The sequence below is a fragment of the Lathamus discolor genome, chromosome 3, assembly GCF_037157495.1.
Source record: "Lathamus discolor isolate bLatDis1 chromosome 3, bLatDis1.hap1, whole genome shotgun sequence".
NCBI lineage: Eukaryota > Metazoa > Chordata > Aves > Psittaciformes > Psittacidae > Lathamus > Lathamus discolor.
Window position 1 is genome coordinate 61,966,069 of NC_088886.1, and position 20,603 is coordinate 61,986,671.

Here is a 20,603-nt window from a genome sequence, read left to right on the forward strand (position 1 = left end):
GCAGAAGTACCACTTGTCAATTACAAAATGCAAAAGGTCTAACTTCTTTCTCAAGGAAAAACTGGGGAAACTGTTTTTCTTAAGGAAATACAATCAAAAAACCACCTGAGAGATAAAAGGGTGAGCTTCTTTCTCTTTCACTGTACTATTACAAATAATAAAGAAGAAACATGTTATCTTAAGCTCTGTTATTTATTCCACCAACACACTACTCAACATTATCCATCACTCATCCTTAAACGTGTCCTATCATGTTTCATACTGCTGTAACACTGAAAATTATGCAGTGTTTCAAATAAATACTCAACTCACACACATTTAAACACTCTCCAAATGCTACTCAGACCTTTAAAATTTAGATCTGATTGTCTGGTTTGCTTTCTTCTATAAAGAAAACCCAATGAATCCTTAAGTATCATGTGACCAAAACTGAAACCAGCTCAGAAATAAAAGCAGCACACTGGCACAAATATGCATACAAGCTCAACTATCATGGTATTGGACTGGAACTAGAAACCCCACATTAAAAATATTCACAGTATTTGATAGATGGTAGATGATAGGTTTTTCCTATCAGTAAAATAGATCAGTAAATACTGCAAGGATCAACTCTTTAAAGCTGTTGGGGAAGTTTTAGCTACACATTCATCTCCATCCTATAAAAGCTCTCTATTTTGATTTACAAACTAAGTCACTATTATCTAGCAAATAAATGGAAACTGACTATTCACTGGTGTTTTTAGTTTGGAGATAATACAATAAATTCTCTGCTTTCCATTTCATAGAATGCTACTGTTATCTGAGGTCTATCTACTATTTCAATTCAGTACACATTGAGGGATGTCAGAGCATGGCATCTGGTTAACACAACCAGCCACTTCTACCTTAATCTGCAGCTTTAGAATGATGGCATTCAACCACACACACAAATGGCATCCTCAGATAGGCCAGGAGGACAGAAGAGAGGAAAAACAAGAGTACAGAGCAGGGAGGAGGCTGCTACTGAAACACTGCAGAGTATTTTGTCCACATTTTAAAGTGCTTGGTGGAAAGCTACAGAGGGTGCAGAAGTGCCATAAAAATGATTCAAGGATCAGAAAGCTACCTTAGAATGACAGGTTTAGGGAATTCAGTGTGGTTAGTTTTTAAGAGAGATTGAGAAGTGATATGATTACAGGTTGTAAGTACTTTCATAGGGAAAAGTACTGCAGGGTGGTGGGGAGCGAATATCGAGAACATTATAACAAAATCCAGTAGCTGTAACACGATACCAACAATGCCCAGATTTTAAGAAATTAAGGCCTTATTTCAAAATAGTGAAAGGTTCCAAAGGTTATTCATAAATGAGCAGAGAAAATGTTCCATTTCTTGATGATAGTTTCAAAGCAAGATTAGATCCCCTCCTGGAAGAAATTTTGCTACGTACCACTTGAAAATTAAGTGACTAGTGACAAACAAAGGAAAGTAAGTCTTCAATTGCCTTCTGGAGAGGCAACAACTACAACTCTACACAATACTGAAGAACTGTCAGGCAAGCCCTTGTATGAAAAGGATAAATAGGAGGCATTAAAGGAAAGTGGCCTGGTGCATACATTACCTAACAGGCTTGATTGTTTTAAGACCAAAGCTCCAATGTCCTGTTTCTGATAAAGGCCAGTGGATGTCTGGAGAAGACATAAAACCACGTCAAGCACATGGTCATATCTACCTGATGTATTTACCATTGTTCACCTACTTGCAAGTTAGCAGAACAACGAATTTTCAGATCAGTGATTTTTCTACCCCTAGTTTGTCTGAGCATTTCAATAATCACGATATGCTGTGCCATTGTGTTCTACAGTTTAACAGCTTGTTTCAGTATTTTTGAAGCTAGCAACCAATAGTTTACTTTTGATCATTTCCTATACTTCCATAATAAGCATTCCTTGCTCACTATTTCCATGCTACTCATGATTTTACAGGCTCCTACCTTTCATTTCCTAACATGTTTTCCCAAATCAGATGAGCCTTGGTCTATTTTATCTTTCACTATGTGGGGAGATGCTTTGTTTCTTTCATTATTGTCACCGTTCATATATCTTTTCCAACTCTGCTATAATCTTTTCCGAGATGAAGGGCAAGAAAGGTCAACACAGCAGAACTGCTGTATCCAATGGAAAAAAGAATCCTCATGTGGTTCTTGACTTGCTCTTAACAGCTTTCAGCATGCTCCATCTATTTCTGACCATTGCTGAGAACTGATCTGAACTTTTCATAGAGCTAACGTCTGTAACTCCAAGAACTCCTTCCTCATTAAGGACAGATGATTCAGAATCTGTAAGCGTGGGATTGTTCTTCTCCAAATACGTTTAGATATGACAATGCTGAGTTTCACCTACCATTCCCCAGTCAGCTGGTATGGAGAGATTTTTCCCCTGAAAAGCCCACTGTTATCAAACTGTCATCCCACAATTCACTACAGCCCCTAAAACACAAAAGCACGTACCACAAGCTCAAACCATGAATTAATGCTCAGTAAAAAATACAAGTAACAATTCTCATCATAATCCTCAAAAGATTGAGATTTTTTTCAGCTAATTGAGAGCACAGGAAGGCTTTAGAAAACATTACAAACCTCTTTCAGCTACTATTCAGCCCTCTAAAGCATTAGACAGAGCAGGAATCAGATGGAAAGGAGGAGATACCTGCAGAGGTCACACCATGTGGTAGTTTTTTAAAAGCCCACACAGGCCCCATCACTCCAGGACTTAAAGTGCACTATCCCAAAACACATTAAAGCAGTTTCCAAGCAATAAAGCTTTTATTTATTTATTTTAAAAATAGACTTGTTCAGCATTTAAGTTTATACATACATATGCGTACACAAATAAAATGCAAGAGAACTCCCTGGCTGCTACTGCATCCATGTGACTATATTAGAAGCTTAAGAAATCTAATTGCAGGAGGACACCACAGATTAACCAATTTTACTATTGATACCAACCTTACCATGTGGCTTTATTAAAGACCGGCAAGGCAATCGGGTTTTTTTACTGTTGAAACTTCAGCGTCAAAACCTTTTACTATTTAATATGCAACACAAGGAGATCATGCAGTTCCAGACAGTGTCAAGGTAACACTCTCCTCCTTCAGTTAAAATGCTGTGAAACCATAGAATAACAGTTTCTCGTGTGATGAACATGAGAACAGCCGAACAGCAACAGGGAAGGGGAGGAATATCAAATTCACTGTCTAGCTCCTATTTCATTTCAGTAACTCTGTGTGCCTAACATGCCTTTATAATTTCTGTGCAACAATACATCTGCTTAGTGTTTTATGTTCTCTTGGTAACACCACTTTCTGCAAGAGTTTATATTACACAAGAGTACATCATCCTGAATTCATTTTGTTCCCAACCAGTAGTGACATTATTAACCAACTGTTTTCCTGTGCACTGGAGAAGAACAAACACTTTGGATATTTAAAGTTTTCAAAACTTCAGACTGTATGTTTTATAATGGCCTTGTTTGTTTGTTTCAATTGAGGCCCATTTTCCTGGCATAAATTTCACTACAGTAGGACTTAAAAACATGGTTCATGCCGACATGTCTACAGTTAAAATTATCTGTTGATTTAATGTTAAATTTATATTGCATGGTTTCCAAAATAGAAAAATCTGTTCAGAGACTGTAAGTTGAACAGGCTCAGTTTCAGTTACTTTGACCTGCTGGGTTTACTTCCCCAAATCCAAGCTTGCACATTGACATCATTTAGTTGTCTATCCTCACCCTGCAGATTGTTATGTCTAAAAATACAGTAATGCTGTTATTGCTTATACACTGCCATAAGCTTAAGATATTATTTGTTACTCGCAAACTTACATAATTCCTCTTTCGTTCCACTGAGAGATTACAAACATATTCCCATGTTCTGAAGCAACAGGCTTATGACAGTGGAGGTAAGAGACCATGTGAGGCTGGAAAGCACCAAAATTCTACACTGCTCTTCTGACCTTCTGTACTTCCTTTGTTTCTAGAACCAGATATCAAAAAACACCACCACAAGCCTTCATGTATGTTTGCTTATAATTTTCACCTCTTTTTTCTTCCAGACAGAAGAAAAACCTCTCTCATTAATGGTAAGTCGTATACTTCTTTAAACTTAGCACATTATTAGAGTAACAGCAAGGCCTTGCATCAACAGCTAACATAGCTATCATGGGGAGTAATTAATATGCAGCAGCCTTTAAATTCATCATCTGGCAAAAGGGGTCAGAGAGAAGGAGGAATTGTTTTGTCCTTTGTTCCTAGGGAGAATGTAAGTTTTCTCATATTTATTACTGAGAAACCTAAATTTGCACATTAGCTGGCCTGCAATAAAAGGAGCACCAGGCCAAAAAAAGAACAAACAGAAATTGGTATTCATGCAGGGGTTACTCAACACCTCTTTTCTCCCATGACTTTATTCTGGAGCAAGCTGGTGGTATGCTTCCATGAAGCATGACTAAGAAATCACATCTGCAGAGGTCTGCTATCCATTCATACAGATGTCAGTGAACTATTCCATTTGCAGTACCTCATAAGGGAGTTTTAGAGAAGTCCCTCTCTGACTGTTCCACAAATTCCAGTAACAGAAATACTGCAGCAAGTGTTCCACTGAAACAGTAGGGCCATATATTGTCATTAGAGAAGGAGAACTGCTAAAATATGACCAAGTTCAGTTCTGTGGCTTCAGATCAATATAGAAAGTCTTCAAGGAAGGAATAAGACTCCTTGAAAGACTACATTTCATCTTTGCAGACAAGAGGAAAAAAATAAGGGGAAAAAAAAAGAAATCAATACCTAACAGGTTGTTTTCCAGAATATTATGAAACGTTATAATCTTACAAGCAATTTTACATGTCTTTTTTGTTACCAGCATCATTTACAGTATGCTGTTCTCCTTAGCTGATTTTATTTAACTTACTGCTGAGTAAGTGGTATTCAAGCTGCTCACAGGAAGAAACCACGGATGTGTCAAAGCACGTTAAATTCTTGAAATAGCCAGTGAGTTCCCTAGGCTGACAGACTCCTGCTTGTTTAAGGAACAGAATCATAAGCATAATACATTTGTTCATATATATATAAAACATAGGAAAGTCTTCAAGAGCATGATTTTTTTGTGAGGTACTGTGAAGAAATGATACTACCTCTGAAACCATCATCAATCTTCTAAACATACACTCTCTCCTCTGAAACGTTAGTTTAATGAGCTTAATTCCAATTAATCTAAAAAGTCACTAACCTTATAAAGCTTTTATTTCAATGCCTACTGAACATAGTTCATGAACAGACTGATGCTTAAATCTCATCATAAATGCAGCACTTCAGAAACACACAAGTAAGGTGTGGGGCAGAAGAAATATGCTTAGAGAAGACAAGTTCGTATCTTCAAAAGAGACCAATGCAGCCTGAATAAATGTACTGGCTCATTCAAAACTAATTCACGCAGTTTTAAACAGGGTAAGAGAGACTAAGCAATTCCTATTGGTATCCTTGTGTCACCTGACAGAGGTTTTCTACCCATAGCACTATTTCTCCAATTTGTATGGAGAAATACCCAGTTTAAACATGAATATAAAAACAAACAGTGGCTTTTGTATATATACAAGTTTGTAATGTCACATACCTGCAATGTACCGTTGAAGGACATGGATCAAACAAACAGGCTGTATAATTCCTATACTAGGTGCTCCCTATGGATATTTTTAAAATTACTTTCCATTTGACACATGAAGACTTTGGCATTTCCCCCCTCATATAAACCTATCAGCTATATCTTTGGGACTCCACAGAGGAAGCAGAGGCAGAAGTGTTATGAATGTTTCTATGCTTGATGGCCTATAATGGCCCACACCATTAGTACTAACCTTCTCTCATCCCACCCTCTCTTGTATTGATACGAATCATCACAAGACTCTACAGCCCAAACCTTCCTACTGTTTCAAGTACAGACTCTTTAAAAGATGTGGAAAAATGATTCTGCCCAGCAGACTCTGTTTTATTTGATTGTTACTCCATGTTACAAGGCTGCACTTTATAGTCTGTAAAAGTTGTTCTGTTCAGCCAGTGGTTCACAAATTAACCCATAAAATGGCAAACTCTCCATAAGAAATAGTCTTCATTCTAACATCGTAGCCAAGGCTCACAGAGCATAAGAGAGAATATCCACAAACCTTGCAAACAATGAAAGCCACATGCATTTTGTTGACCCAGTGGTTCTTAGAGCACTCAAGGCAAAAGTTCTGAAATTTTCATTAGAAAATACACCTTCAGAAGCTGACATTAATAAATGTTCCTAGATGTTCACTTCAAAAAAAACCCAACAAAACAGCACCACTGCCACCCCCCCTAAAACCACCAATCCCAATAGTCACTTCTACACCAAAACAAAGATTAGCTCTTTAACAACCAGTCGTGAAAGACAGTGTTACTGCATAGTTTTATTCCAACTATTCTAAACCCAAAAATCCCAGTCACAAGACTGCCACCAAAACTGTTAATGCGTGTGTGCATCCATCAAAACAAACTCTCAAGTACAAGTTGCACTGAAATTTTCTGGTCAAAACAATCCCTGTATTAAACAAAATAAATCTAAAGTATTCTAAATTCACCTGAAATAAGCCTGCAGTTAAACACACAAACAACCTCAAAATCAAATCTAGAATGCTAAGCACCTAGTTAAGGTTTTAACTACTAGCCTACACATAATTGTGTCTGATTCTAGTTTAGAAATACAACTACTTGGTGATACCTACTGGAAGTTAAAATCACAGAGTGATTAATAAGTACTAAAGTGCAGTTGAGGAAGTTTGCTTTAGATCACACTATCTCTTAGTTAAAATAAAGGAATCAAAGCCTAAGTAATTTTTACATTTATAAGATCAGTACTGCTGTCAAGGCAGCAGAGTACAATGAAACAATAGCACTAACGTGTAATTATTGCAGTAAGCTCAGCCATAGTTTGGAAAAGTGCCAACTGTTCCTTGTTTTCTAAAGGACTTGTTGGAGAAAAACAGCCACCATTATCCAAGAATACTTTTGGCAACTAATCCCTATGCTGTTTGACATAAGCTAACAGTTCTTGAATGAGACATCTCCTAAAAACTCTGCAGTTGGAAATAATGAAAGTGCCATAATTTCCATGGAATTTTGGGATATTTTTAGCTAATTTTGACCTTGCACTTAGATCAAACAGGAAGCAGCGATAAACTGAAGGAAATAATTATCCTTCAATCCTTATATTCTTTCTGTCTACAAACTGCTTCCAAGGATCATTGCTCCAATAATTTGGCACCAAGCCAAAATACTCCAAACCTGTAAGAGGGTCTTCCTGGGACAAAACCAAGACACATATACAACCCACAGATATACACATTATGTCCCCATACTCTGTCTTGCACAGCATGCAGTGGCTTAAAGTCTTATCACCATAAAATGTTGTATATTAAATACCAGAGGAAAATTATGAAGGGTGCCACTAAATTACAGAAGACAACAATTCTAGTCAGGTTCAAAATCAGTTCATTTCCAATCCTTAAATATCACAGGGGTTTTAGCTCCTCAAATTCTTCATAACAAAGGTTCTGAACAACCGAAAAAGAACAATCACTCTGTACCATTTTATGACTGTGCTTGGTTAAGGCTTATCAGTTGGTTAAACTTTAAACTACCTGCTAGTTCTGTCTAATACATATGTTGTGAGGTCTAGACATTTTTCTATAGAGAAGTCAAATATTGCCAATTTATGTCACTATTTAATTGTGGAACCTGATACAGCAAAGGTTGAAGGATTAATAGAATCTGCAGAAAGTTTATAGATATGCGATTCCATCAAGGGTAGAAAACTCATCCAAATCTATTCCTGGATATCTGAGAGGATTTTCTTATAGGTTTATCCTGCATACTAGTTATCTCTAGAGTGCCATCTCATGTATACATTTACATGCACATACTTAATATATATTAAGTAAAAGAGATACAGTTAACAGTCATTGCATTTCACATTCCTGCTGCTATATGAACACGGGACAGATTTTGTTGCTTGTGTCATGTTGTCAGACATTTAGGGTTGTTTTCAGACTTAAAAAGCCCATTATGCAAGCGCTATTTTTATTTACATATTGGTTTAAGATGACATAAGAATGAGAGGAAGCAAATCCAAAAAGTACCCTGTTTTCCAATATGAATTCTTGAAAATCAGTGTTTCAATCTTAGTTTAACATTTAAAACCTTTCCTGCTCATCTCCAACAAAACAAATATTTCGTATGGAAATTTTATAGCACCAGTTCAAGAAATTTAAGTTTATTACACCCCGTTGCTTATCACAAAACAATACATGCTTTTAACTGCATCCTTGACACAAGTTTTCACCAGTCGGAGTGTACGCATTTAAAACTCCCAAATCATCACCATTAATGCTCCTGGAAAATATAAAAATGGTCATGCAGTTTCTAAGGAATTTTTTCTATGGCTTAGAACAATTAAAAAATAAAGAAAATACTTCTCTCAGTATCTTCATTCCTCCTTCACATGTATTGTTTTTTCTTTAAACTTGATATGTGAATAATTTAGCATCTATTTCTCTTTCCTAATTCTCATATTAAGACTGCCTTGTCATCTGCACTGTAAGTAGGCACAATCACACATAAGTAGGCCCATAAAAATCACCAGAAACAATGCTTTGGGTTGCTCAGTGACCACAAACGTTTAGAAAACTGCTCCCACAAACACGTTAGCAAGGCCATGTTTCACAGAGTATGGTTTGGAAAGCACCGACAGGAAAACCAAAAGAGGATACATTTAAAAGTTCTGCTCTTTGATTTACTCTTTCTTTCTGCTAAACCATCACCTCAGCTTTACATCAGTCTTTCACATGAGAAAGGAGGGGATGGAATAACTGCATTACGGAGGACAAATAATAAAGCAAGAGGAACAGAAGCAAGTACCTTTTCAGACTCTTCGACAAGAGTGAATCAGGCCTTGAAAATAAGAGTATTCCCCAACACTCTCTGCCTTTCTGCTGGTATCAGAGTCTGTAGATAGCTCACATGTGAAAGTCGCACTGATCCTCACATACACATCCTTTCTACTCCTCATTTCCCCTCTTCAAAAGTTCATCTTTAATAGTCTCTTCTAAGCTTGACCACGTGCTTACAAGATAAATTTGCCTTTAGGCCAAATGCATTTAACATGTCTCATGAATAACTAAGAAGCCAGACAAATACCCTCAACCAATTTTTTCTGGGTTAGTTGAAGGGGTGGCTGTCCTTTCCTGTCCAGAAACAAGCACATGCCACCTCTGCAGCTCAAAGCCCGAAGCATTAAACTAAACTGAAATTATGAGTGCTTTAACTTCATGCTCCATGCTCTGATCTCTGCTGGCAGAGGAGCATTTTATGCTCCCGCTGGTAACTTTGACAGCTCATCCATCGGGTCTTGTGTCTTCTCAAAACCTCTTATGCACCTTCATGACTGACAGCAATTTTACTTCATTAACCTCTCCAAAATCTCTCCTCTAATTTTGAAACTTTGGAAGAAGCATTGCTCCAACTGAATTCCGTGGAAAAGTTTTTACATAACCCTAACTGCTTTGGCCATTGAATACTTTCAAAGATAAAATTCAAGTCTGTACCAGACATGACAGGTTATGAACACTGCTGTGCTTAAATGTAAGCTTAGACAGGTATTTCTGGTCACTCAGCCTTTGCTTTTGGCTCATAAACCATGCTTGTGAGGCACTTCAAGGACTAGAATAAATATTACTAGCCTATTAGAAAGTAAGACATTCTGGTACTCCTCATAGCAGAAAATGCCTAGACACTACATACACATTCAACAGACTATAAACCTTAACCTACAAGCATAAATCAAGGAGTATGCTAGAATTTTTCTTGTGGGTTCTTTGGTTGGTTGGTTTTGGGGTGGTTTTTTTTACAGCTTGATCAAGCAAGAACACGAAGTACACTCCAGCTGAAGATAACTTTAAACCTTAAACAGGTCATGCTAAAACACAGAAGCTACTACAAATTTTGTCTTCACTCAAACCTAACAGCAGCTGCACAAACAGCATGTTAGGATTAACAACTTAGAGAGCAAACGGAAGGAAGTCCAGAAGTACTTAAAAAACATAAAATTCCTTTTAATAAAAGTAGGAAGACAGTACAAATATAGAACATTCCGATTCTTACTGAATTATCATACTCCTAAAGGTCATTTTGTAGACAAAAACATTCTCCAAAAAGCAAATATATATCTACTCTTGAAATGCTACCTTTGTAAGTAAAATGGAGTCCAGAAACATACTCAGTCCAATCCCACTTTACATACTTTGAAATCATCAAATTGGACAGCAAGGTCTAATTGCTTCATCATGAGACAGCAGGCTATTTATAAGGTACTTATCTTCTAAAGCATGCCTTATTGGCAGCATCACCAAAGTTAATACAAAGTAGTTAATTTGCCTAAAAACCTATTAAAATACCCTAAATTATTCTCAGAAAGCAGGAGGGCTTTGTAAGCTTCTTGTTTGGCTTATTTTTATTTTTTCAATAAATAAAAAGGGGCAAATTACAAGGCATCATAAAGACATTCAATATTCCCAAAGGCAGTAACTTGCTTAAGGGAAAGCATTTAAGTGCTATGGTCATCTCAGCACATAGGATAATGTATCAATAATAGTATACAAGTACAGGTATTTTGCCAGGAAAACATCTTTTCTCACTTGTAATAGCACATACGGCTGAAGGCTTAATGACAAGAGACAAATGAAAAATCTTGGCTCCAAAGCTGTCAGCAGGAGTGCAGCTGAAATAAGGCTCTACCAATGAAACACTTCATTCTGCACCAGGATACAAAAAACCTGACGTTATGACTTAGTTTCAAACGCCATGGATGCTCCTACAGGATATGTTGCCTACCACATACAAAGCCACATCTTCAGGAAGTGATCATAAACTTGTGACCGAGTCTTTGACAAGAGACAAGGTGGACTGCTTTTGTCCTTCAGCACGGGAATAAAACCTTGTAAGATCCTAGTGTCCCCACAGACAACAGAAGGATATCAGCTTTAGCAAAAATCATCTCCCATTTTCTGAAGGAATCAAAAAGTTTAAATTAGATCCTCCAAGAAGTTATTTTCTCCTCAATATACATCTGTCATTCAAATGCGAAGGAAGTAAAAATCTTAAGACTGCTTTGTTTTGTTCTGGAGACACTTTTTGGTCTCTTTTATGTGTCAGAATAAGATTCTATCACTTTCACATCCTACTTTTTGATTTCATTCCCTTTTACTCTAAATATGTAAATCCTTCTCAGAATTACAGAAAACCTTTGCTCAGAATGAATGATCAAAATCAACTCCAAGATAACACAATCAAGTGCTGATTAATGCTTTGTATATTAAAACCCATTGCAAACGCCATGTTTTGCAAAAAGAGACTTCTACTACTGCAAAACTGTCGTCAAAACCCCTCAATGTAAAGATTCAATGTAAAGAAAAGCAAGTATTCCAAATACAGCTATGCAATTTATGCAACTGTTCTGAATACGCTCAACAACAATATATCCAGAACAGAAGGTATTGGAAATACTGAAAATAAAAAAGATATGCAGGGGAAAAATTCAGGAGAGAAAAAAATGAAGGTGGATTTCCCTCTCCACTTTGCAGTAAGTGAGAGGAACAAACATAATCTCTCTTTAGTTGCTCTCATATCTCAAAGTTCCTTCATGTTCACAACAGCCTTTTTGCACCTTTTTCCAAGTGAAGTGAAATGAAATGCTACTGCCTTTCTATCTGTTGTCCAAGAAAGATCAGTCCTATACTACCACATTGGAACACACAGCAAATTAGTGTAATAAATACATATATAAGGTTTATATTTATTACAATATACATTATAAATTTATATACTGCTCACTCTCCCTGCCTATGTATTTTTAGATACATGTATATATATTAACCCCACCCCACCCCCCCCCGGAAGAATAAAATAAGATCTTTGGAGAGAAGAAGTAAATGGGGAAGATATGCATTTTAATTTATGGAACCTAGATCCCATCCCCACACTCTTTACAGTTTTACAGCAATTATGCACAAGGTTTGCATAAACACTTCAAAATCATCAAAAGCTGTTTTATCAAAACAGCACTTAAGTTTTACATATGTTTCAACACAAATTAGTATTCAGAATTAAACAGCAAGTTGATTAAAAAAGTATAAGGATGTCAGCTGTCATTTTAAACTAACTGGATAGAGAAAGAGAGCTGACGTAAAGGAAGGCAGAAAAAGACTGGGCCAAACTGATACATAGCTTCTTTTCAAATACTTTTTGTAATTTAATTTTCTTATTAAGTCTTTCACTACCTCAGACTCTCGTTGCTGCTCATGATGAATTTTATCACTAACAGAAAGCTTGAATTATAATTATTATAGCAGTAATGCTATTGGAAACATGACGTCACGAAGATACTGCAAAGTAAGGGCAATTATAGTACAATGAATACTAGAGACAATAAAAAGACATGCAGATGTAGTTGGACTTCCTATAGACACACTTGCAAACAGTAAGTTTAAAGTAAAAATGGGCTCTTAATTTATAGCCATAAAAGCTAAACTACAGCAATGAATTAATTACTTGGGAACATACAGACACTCAATATGAATCCAGACCCTGACGCTCAAGGGCGCATCCTGCAGTAACACTGATGTCCAGAAAGTCAGCATATTCCTGACACAAAACCTTACATATATGTACAACACAAATGCATCCACAAGTACTGAGAATTTATACCTTTAGTGAAGGGCCTGGGCATAGCAACTATAACCAGCACTAGCAGTAATTTTAATACAGGCAATTACTTATAGGAATGCCAAATGAAGGGACTTTAGTTCTCCAAAACTTAAAAGATCAAGTAGAGAGCAGTTGGGGGATGAATAAAGAACCACTGTCCCAATTCCAGTAAGTAAAGAGGTTGGCTTTTCCCTTTGAAGCAAATGAAAACTTCTCTGAATACTGCCTTTTTACAGATGCTACTGAGCTTTGAACACAACAACTTCAAGGGGCCACAAGTTTTTGAGAGAGAGTGGGCAAATCCAACAGAACTGATGGGTTTGAGCATCACACAAAGCTAAGGTTTGACTAAAATACTGCCTGCCCCCTGTCTATATAGCAAGTAGTACAGATTTCAGTTAAGAGTCTGTACATACTTATGAAAGACTGCAGCCAGCTGGCCAAATTTCAGATGCCTCTCTCAACACTGGACTTCTTTCACTTAGTCTTTCATAGAACCATAGAATTGTTAGGGTTGGAAAGGACCTTAAGATCATCTACTCCCAGCTCCCCTGCCATCTTTCATTTCTGGTTGAAAAAATAATGCTAATACACATAATAGTTCAGCAATTTTTCTATAGCATGGCACTTTCGCTATGCTTGCTAGGCTACTATTTCAGATATATAAACAGATAAATAGCACCACATTTCAAGCAAAGCACTTACCACTATCTTAATACTGCTTTGACAATGTTTAAATACACTTGAGACAAGTGACAAAAAATACAGATTGCACACAGTTACACAAAAAGGCTGTCTTTTGACCCAATTAAGTGATAATATGTGGAGGACTCCATATGCAGAAGCTATGTACTTCCTAAAGAGGAGCAAGAATTTGAGCGAAGGCATTCGTTAGTAGAAGACAAGACAAGTCTGGCCAGAATAAGTCTAACAGTGACTCATGGTTGGCAGTCAGTAGATATGGAAATTACTTCTTCATGAGCCGTTCAAATGTCCCTAACTTTAATAGCCTGGGGCATAACCTGGGACAAAAAGCTGTGCAAAAAAAACCCAGAACCCAGCTGCAAACATGTCTGTCTTCTGAAATGAGGAAGGTAAAAAATCCTATGATATATTTCACTTCAGATGTACATGATAAACTGGAAAGCAATGGTTTAACCTGTTATGCTAACTCCAAAGTTTAAGTAGTTTAGGAAGGGCTGTTTGGGGTTTGGGTTTGGGTTTAATATATATACATTTTATATGTATTTATATACATACATGTACATGTGTAAAATGCACAACCAGTCAATTTTAATTTAGTGGAGTATTGGGGGTCTCTAGTTTTGTTAGGTTTTACTTTCACCATGCCTAGAAGTAGAAAAGAGACAAGAAAAGCAACGGGTGCATTGGCATGGCATTATGCCATCATGTCACTGGTTCAGTTGCTTTATCACAGTAAATAAAGGCATTAAAAGTAGCTTTTTCTGATTCCCAGAAGTGCTACCACTTTTACAGTGCCAAGCACATTACTGAAATCTGCCAGGTATTTCATTACTGAAATAACGTAATCTCCATTCCTACATAGAAAAACAACGACATGGAAGAACAGGACCTAGAACACCTTTAAACACTTTCTCCCGAGGTTCTCAGCCTTGAATTAATTCCCTGCCTCACAACCACCATTACCAAATCTGAAACGTTGCATTAATTCACAAAGAAGAACAAGGCACTTGCATTTCCTTGGCTGTCCAACAAGCCGTTTCTATCCTAAACAGCTGATCGTAACTGTGGCTTTTTTCCAGGATTTCCCTGAAGTATGGTATCTTAAGCCTTTGTTACAGCCTAAATCTCTGCGTTAAAAACAAACACACATAATATGTACTGTCCCAAACCCGACCTTTTGCTGTGGAGAATCTAGACAGATGCAGTGCCTTACCTGGCAATTACCTCAGCCACTGCTGCCCATGGCTGCAGGCACTGGAGACCTACACTTTATCTGATTTCCCAACTCTATTTCATCTCTCGAAGTGCCCTCAAAACATATCTAACAAAAACCAGACCCTTGCCAGGTAACTGTTCAGAACAGCATCTGTGATTAGAAACAAAGGCACAGCTCTCATCACATCACTAATTCTCAACCCTATTTCACTAAAAGCATGAGACCTGCAAACTAGGTACAACAACACTAATATTACTTCTATGTAGCCTTCCAGAAGAGAAAAGAAATTCTAACAAGTTGTGCCTTTTAATTCCACTGATAGAAACCAATGTTGGAGTGTCAGCAGAAAGGAGTGAGATCGAGCCTCAGAGCCCATTAGCAAATCTGAACTGCTTGGTATGTGCTTGGGAACATACACAGTTCTGAATTAGTCAAAATTCCAACATTAGCAATTTCATGGAAAACGCTACAGCAGCAGCTGCAACACTTATTCCAAAAAAAGTTATAAATAAATACAAAAATCAACATAATAAATACACAAGATAAAATTCATACACTTCCTCTATGTCACACTTTTCAATGGGAAGTACAAGTGTAAAATGGAAGTCATTTCAAATATATTCTGAAAGTGTTTGGCACGACTGGGGCATGGTGAAGGGGAATGGGAAGGGGGAACTAAATGAAAAAGTATGATAGAACCAACACAGCAAAGTGGAAGAACATTTAACTGGCTGGACATATACTGAGGAAGCAGCATTAAAGCTCATTTCAGGAAAGCCAGTACACAAGAAAACAGCTTCTGAAAGAATGCCTCAGGCTACTCAGCGGAAAATAATAACTACTGGGCAACAGAGCTAATTTTAAAAGAAATGCTAGTAAATTATTTGCATAGCTGTGTGCAGAGAGAACTGCAATGATCACACACTAATCTTTATACATGAAGTTCCAGTATAAATAATATACTACAGAACCATGAATGTCATATTACTGGGACAGTTTAAGAAGTTTTCTGAGGGGTTTGCCAAACACATGCAACCGGCAGGAGATTTTTATTCCTTTTCTAAATGAAACATAAGATGCCTATTATTTCAACATTTCAAAACAGTACATACTCTTGTATTTCTAGAAAGCATAAGACTTAATCACTGGAAAATTGAATCGTTTAACTTTAAAGGAACAGTGGTTTGTTAGGTACCTGCACAGTGCTTAGGAGAATACTACCCCAGCAAGGGCCACACGTGCTAGGAAACCACCTAAAAAAAAAATATGCAGGATTCAAGGTACTGATTTAACAGACATGAGTTGTAAGTTTGTTTATCACTTAGCAGAAAAAATGCTCCCACAGTACAGCTAACCAGTGTTTCTGAAGCAATCATCTGAAACAGTAATAAAGTTGTTCAATCCTTGCTCTCCCCGTTATAGTATATTAGGTTATTTAGACATGGACTGTTTTCAAAATCCAGTATCTAAGTATCACTAAAAAGCTAGAAAGTAGCAGTATTGCTTCACTTCCACCCCACCAAAGAGCAATCCTTCCCCATCTACTAACCTCACCTTCTCTGATCAGTCCTGCAGACTCTTCCTTGAATGAGTCAGTCTTCCCCCATCTCTCCGCTCAAATGTTAAGTGTCTCTAGCACTTGCTATTGTAGAATCAAATCAATTTAACATCAAAGCTAGAACACATGCAAACTTCCCTCTTCCTTCTCCCCACCAACAAAATTTTGGGGAGGGAAGAGATGAGAGGGATGGATTACTTCCAGGTGGATCAGTGTTTTCAGCCAGCTTACCACTAATGGCAATGCAGGAGATGGCATGGTACAATTTTAATGCTAGACCCGTTCAAACCAGAGGCAGAGATGGCCAGTTTAAACCAGAAGCAGAGCTGCACCTACCAGGCTTCCAAAAACCGAAGGGGATGGCCAGACATTATATTCCAGGAATAAATGTGTTCAAGGAATGACAGTGCAAACCTCAACATTTGCCTTTCACATGCAATATTCTCTATTAGGGTTGTGCATTCCTAGAGGTAATGAGCAAGTACAGTAGGCTTAAATAAAAACATTAAAGTTTTCACTGGCAGCTAGGGACAGCTTAGCCTAGAGAGAATGCCAACTTAGCTGCCCTTACATGCAAACTTGAAAATAATATGAAAGATTAATAGCTGTATGTACAAATATCACAAAAAGGTACTTGGAACTGAGTTCCAATTAGGCTCTGCTTGTAAACTCATCACTCAAACTATCTGTAAAGAGCTTTAAGAAGTCCAAAAGTGGCAAAGAAGTTACAATGAATTTTTCTTTTTTTTTTTTTTTTTTAATTAGGAAGTTATCTTTCATATGATGGAGACACTCAAAGGTTTACAAATACCTGTTAAAATTAAATTAGGATCATAATAATCTCATCACCAAGAAAAAAAGCAGCATCACTATTTGTGATGGTCATTTGCTTCTGTCTCCTGTACCTCTCTACTTAAAAAAAGATAAAAGGTTTGCCAGGATGACTGAGTTTTACTTATAAAAAGTCTTTGAGGAACAAAGAGGTTCCCATTCTTTCTTTCACTCAGCAACATGATCCGATTTCATGTTACAGGCAACATATTTCAAGATGCTGAAACTAAAATTAACCCCATCCAATAGTATCAGAAGTTGTTCATATGTTCAACAAGAGATTGAATAAACCCCTTTCTATCAGAATAAACCCCTATTTCTATCATATGTTCAATAAGAGATTGAATAAACCCCTTTCTGTCAGAATAAACCCCTATTTCTATCACATGTTCAATAATAGATTGAATAAACTCTTTTCTGTCATAAAGTACGGCTGAATATTATGAGAACTGCTGATAAGACTGCAGAACTATTTACTATCAAATCTGAAGACATTCAGCATTCCTAGTCAGTGCCTAATTCTTACAATTACTTTCCAAGATGACAGTTTATCATGGGATATATATCAGTGCAAACACATAGCATAGTTCAAAACCCAGTACCCAAACAATATGCAATGTGTCTACTAACATAAAGCACCCACTGAAACTCAACTGAATGACCAAAAGAACTACTGTGTTGTTATCAAATCACAGTATCTCTGCCTCTTCACATACACAGTCGTCCCCCATTCCCCATTCTTCTGGGGGGCAAGGAGAAAGATTGGAATTCAACTGCATTAGGCCAATTACTTTGATTTACTAATTACTTTGATTCAGAGAATAACATTCTCCAAATTACACCTCAGTAGAAATGTCACCAACCATTGATGGTAAAAAAATTTCCTGTGATGATTTTTCTGTCATAAAATATAGACCAAACATGTAAAAAGGGAGACATTCAGACAGCTAGAAGCTTTTTAACAATGCATACTTTCACATTAAAAAAACAGAACCCGAGTTCAAATCTTACAGAAAGCCCTTTTTCCTCTCCTTACATGGGTTTTAGAGAATCACTTGTAAGTTGCCCACTAAGCAAATCTTTTAATAAACCTTACAGTAGTTTTCCCTTGTCCTTAACAAATAAAATCAGCAGAATACAGTAATTAGATTCTTGTCCCAAAGCAGTATGAGCTGTGTATTTTAATCCTCTAAATATGTAACTTAATCATGCCCATTGCATATATATTACGGAGGAAGAGGAAGTTTTACCAGCAAAATCCTTTATTCTCACAGGCATTACGTTAATCTTTTCACGCCAGGAGGCAGATTTCCCTAAGGTAATGCTGTCAGCAACAGAGCCACTGAAGCCACAGGTACCAACCAGTTTAAAACAGATGGATACAAAATTCCACTGAACCCTGAGTGCTATGCTAACATCTGCTTGAATTATCTTCCAATTTCACTCATTTTCTTCTTTAAATTTTTGTTTATAGCTATTGAGACCCAAAAAATATACCTTGATTATAAGCAATACAAACTTTCAGTTGAAGAATACACAGAGAGCATCCCATAACTCATGCAGTCAACCACTGCCATTTGCAGGGTCCTAATCTCTAATATCCAGTTCAGAGACAGCAAACTGGAAAAGAAATCCTGAGAAGTAAAATCATACAGCTCAACATTATGCTGACATGGCCGTTAGAAGCTCACAGTTAAAACTTCCCATGTCACTCAAAGACCGCTTCCAGTTTTAACACCAGTAGGAACACAATATGTGCACTCTCCTTCCCACAAACTTGAAGTGTTCGTAGTCTAAATATCTTAGTAAAGTCAAATAATATGAGAAAACCAATCAAGAACGTTTGTAAACCAGCCTCTGCACTTGCATCCACCAGAAATCTCAGTGCTTTGTTTTTACAACTCCTAGGCACCATAGGTTACCTTCAGAATGGCATTTTTTCACATTCCTGAGACCCTTTATTAAATAAAATCAAATCTATACAAGTTCTGTGGCCTTATGTATACCAAAGTAGTAAGGTGTAGTTACATCTTACCAGGCAGACAGTATTCTAAAAAGGCCTTCTTACGGCAGGAAAAGCCACAGAAATGTAACACAAGAGTTTTCAAGTCCACCGTTATTCTGTTTAACTACAGCTCAGTGACAGTCTATGAGATCACTAACTACACTCAGTATATAGCATCTCACATTCAAACTGAGTAAAACAAATTACCCATTTGCCATTAAGAACCGCCTTTAACTTTTTTTTCCACTTTACCCTGTGCTTTCTTTTCGAATGCCGGGTGTTAGTGAAACGTTTGGAACAGAAATTAAACGTGAAGAAGATGCTAATTCGCTGCAGCAGAGCTAGACTCACTATGGGCACCACTACTGCTGCTCTTTGCTCTTCCCTCTTCCCAGGCGCCTGTCAGAGGGCACTCGCAGGCCAGCCACTGCTCCTGATCTCTCTGAGCACCCCAGCTGTTTCAGGAAAACCCGTTTAGACACACTACAGAAATATTTACCTTCCCTGCACCGACCTCTCCCGCGTCCCATGATCTCGCAAAACACACACACAAACGAACTCAAAGGCCAAGGCTGCCGCGGGCAGCCGCTTCTGCAGAGTCCCCAGGGCGTATCGATCAGCTCCTTTATCACTCCGGGCGTGCAGGCAGCACAAGGAGCCACACGCGAGAAGTGGCCAGGACCGGTGGCAGGCGGCACACCGCGGGAGGTGAGGGCCATGAGAGGATGAAGAGGGGTATGAGGAGGATGAGCCGACTCCGCGCTCCCCCGCGCCCTGCCCCGGCCCGCCCCAGGCCGCCACTCGCTCACCCACCCAGCTTGCCGCGGGACTCCTCCAGCTTCTGGATCTGGTTCTCCAGGAAGAGCACGGCCACCCCGAACACCAGCACCGCCAGAAGCTGCAACTTGGGCGGCAGCATAATCCTGAGCAGCCCCATGAGCAGCAGCAGCAGCCGCCGCCGCCGCCGCAGCGCCTCACGACCGGGATCACGACATAACGTGGGGCCCGGCCGCGGAGGCCGGCGGGAGCCGCTACCACAGGGACGGCGCGAGCTAGTGGAGGCGAAGGGAGCGCGGCTGAGGGGAGGAAGGCGGCCAGCCGCCGCCTTCACATCGCCCCGCGGGCAGGCGGACGGACAGACAGACAGACAAACGGATGAAGGACCGACCGACCGACCGACCGACCGACTGCCTGCCCGGTCCCCGTGCCCGCCGCCGGCCGCCACTAGCGGCCCTCCCCCGCCTGGTGCGCTGCTCAGCAACCGAACGCCCCACCACACGCCCGCTGCCGCCGCCGCCGCTTCCCGCCGCCAGGACCCGCCCCCGCGCCCTCCGCCATTGGGCGGTCCTATCACCACCCCGCCCTCTCCAGAAACGGGATTGGCAGCGCCCAGGCGGCGCCCCACCCACAACGCGCTGACTCCTCAGCTTCCCCCCCTCAGCCCTGAGCTGCCGGGTTGAGGCCATGTCCCGCCTACAT

General features: G+C 38.8%; 1 protein-coding gene across 1 annotated transcript in view; it reads right to left on the reverse strand.

The window, feature by feature from the left end:
• The window catches only part of HS2ST1 (heparan sulfate 2-O-sulfotransferase 1), a 79,709-nt gene extending 59,300 nt beyond the window's left edge, over window positions 1-20,409 (reverse strand). Inside the window, exon 1 of the mRNA XM_065675570.1 lies at window positions 19,938-20,409. Coding sequence (XP_065531642.1) covers window positions 19,938-20,061 — 124 coding nt within the window. The 5' untranslated portion in view covers window positions 20,062-20,409. The remainder of the gene's footprint in view (window positions 1-19,937) is intronic.
• Window positions 20,410-20,603: the final 194 nt, after the last annotated feature.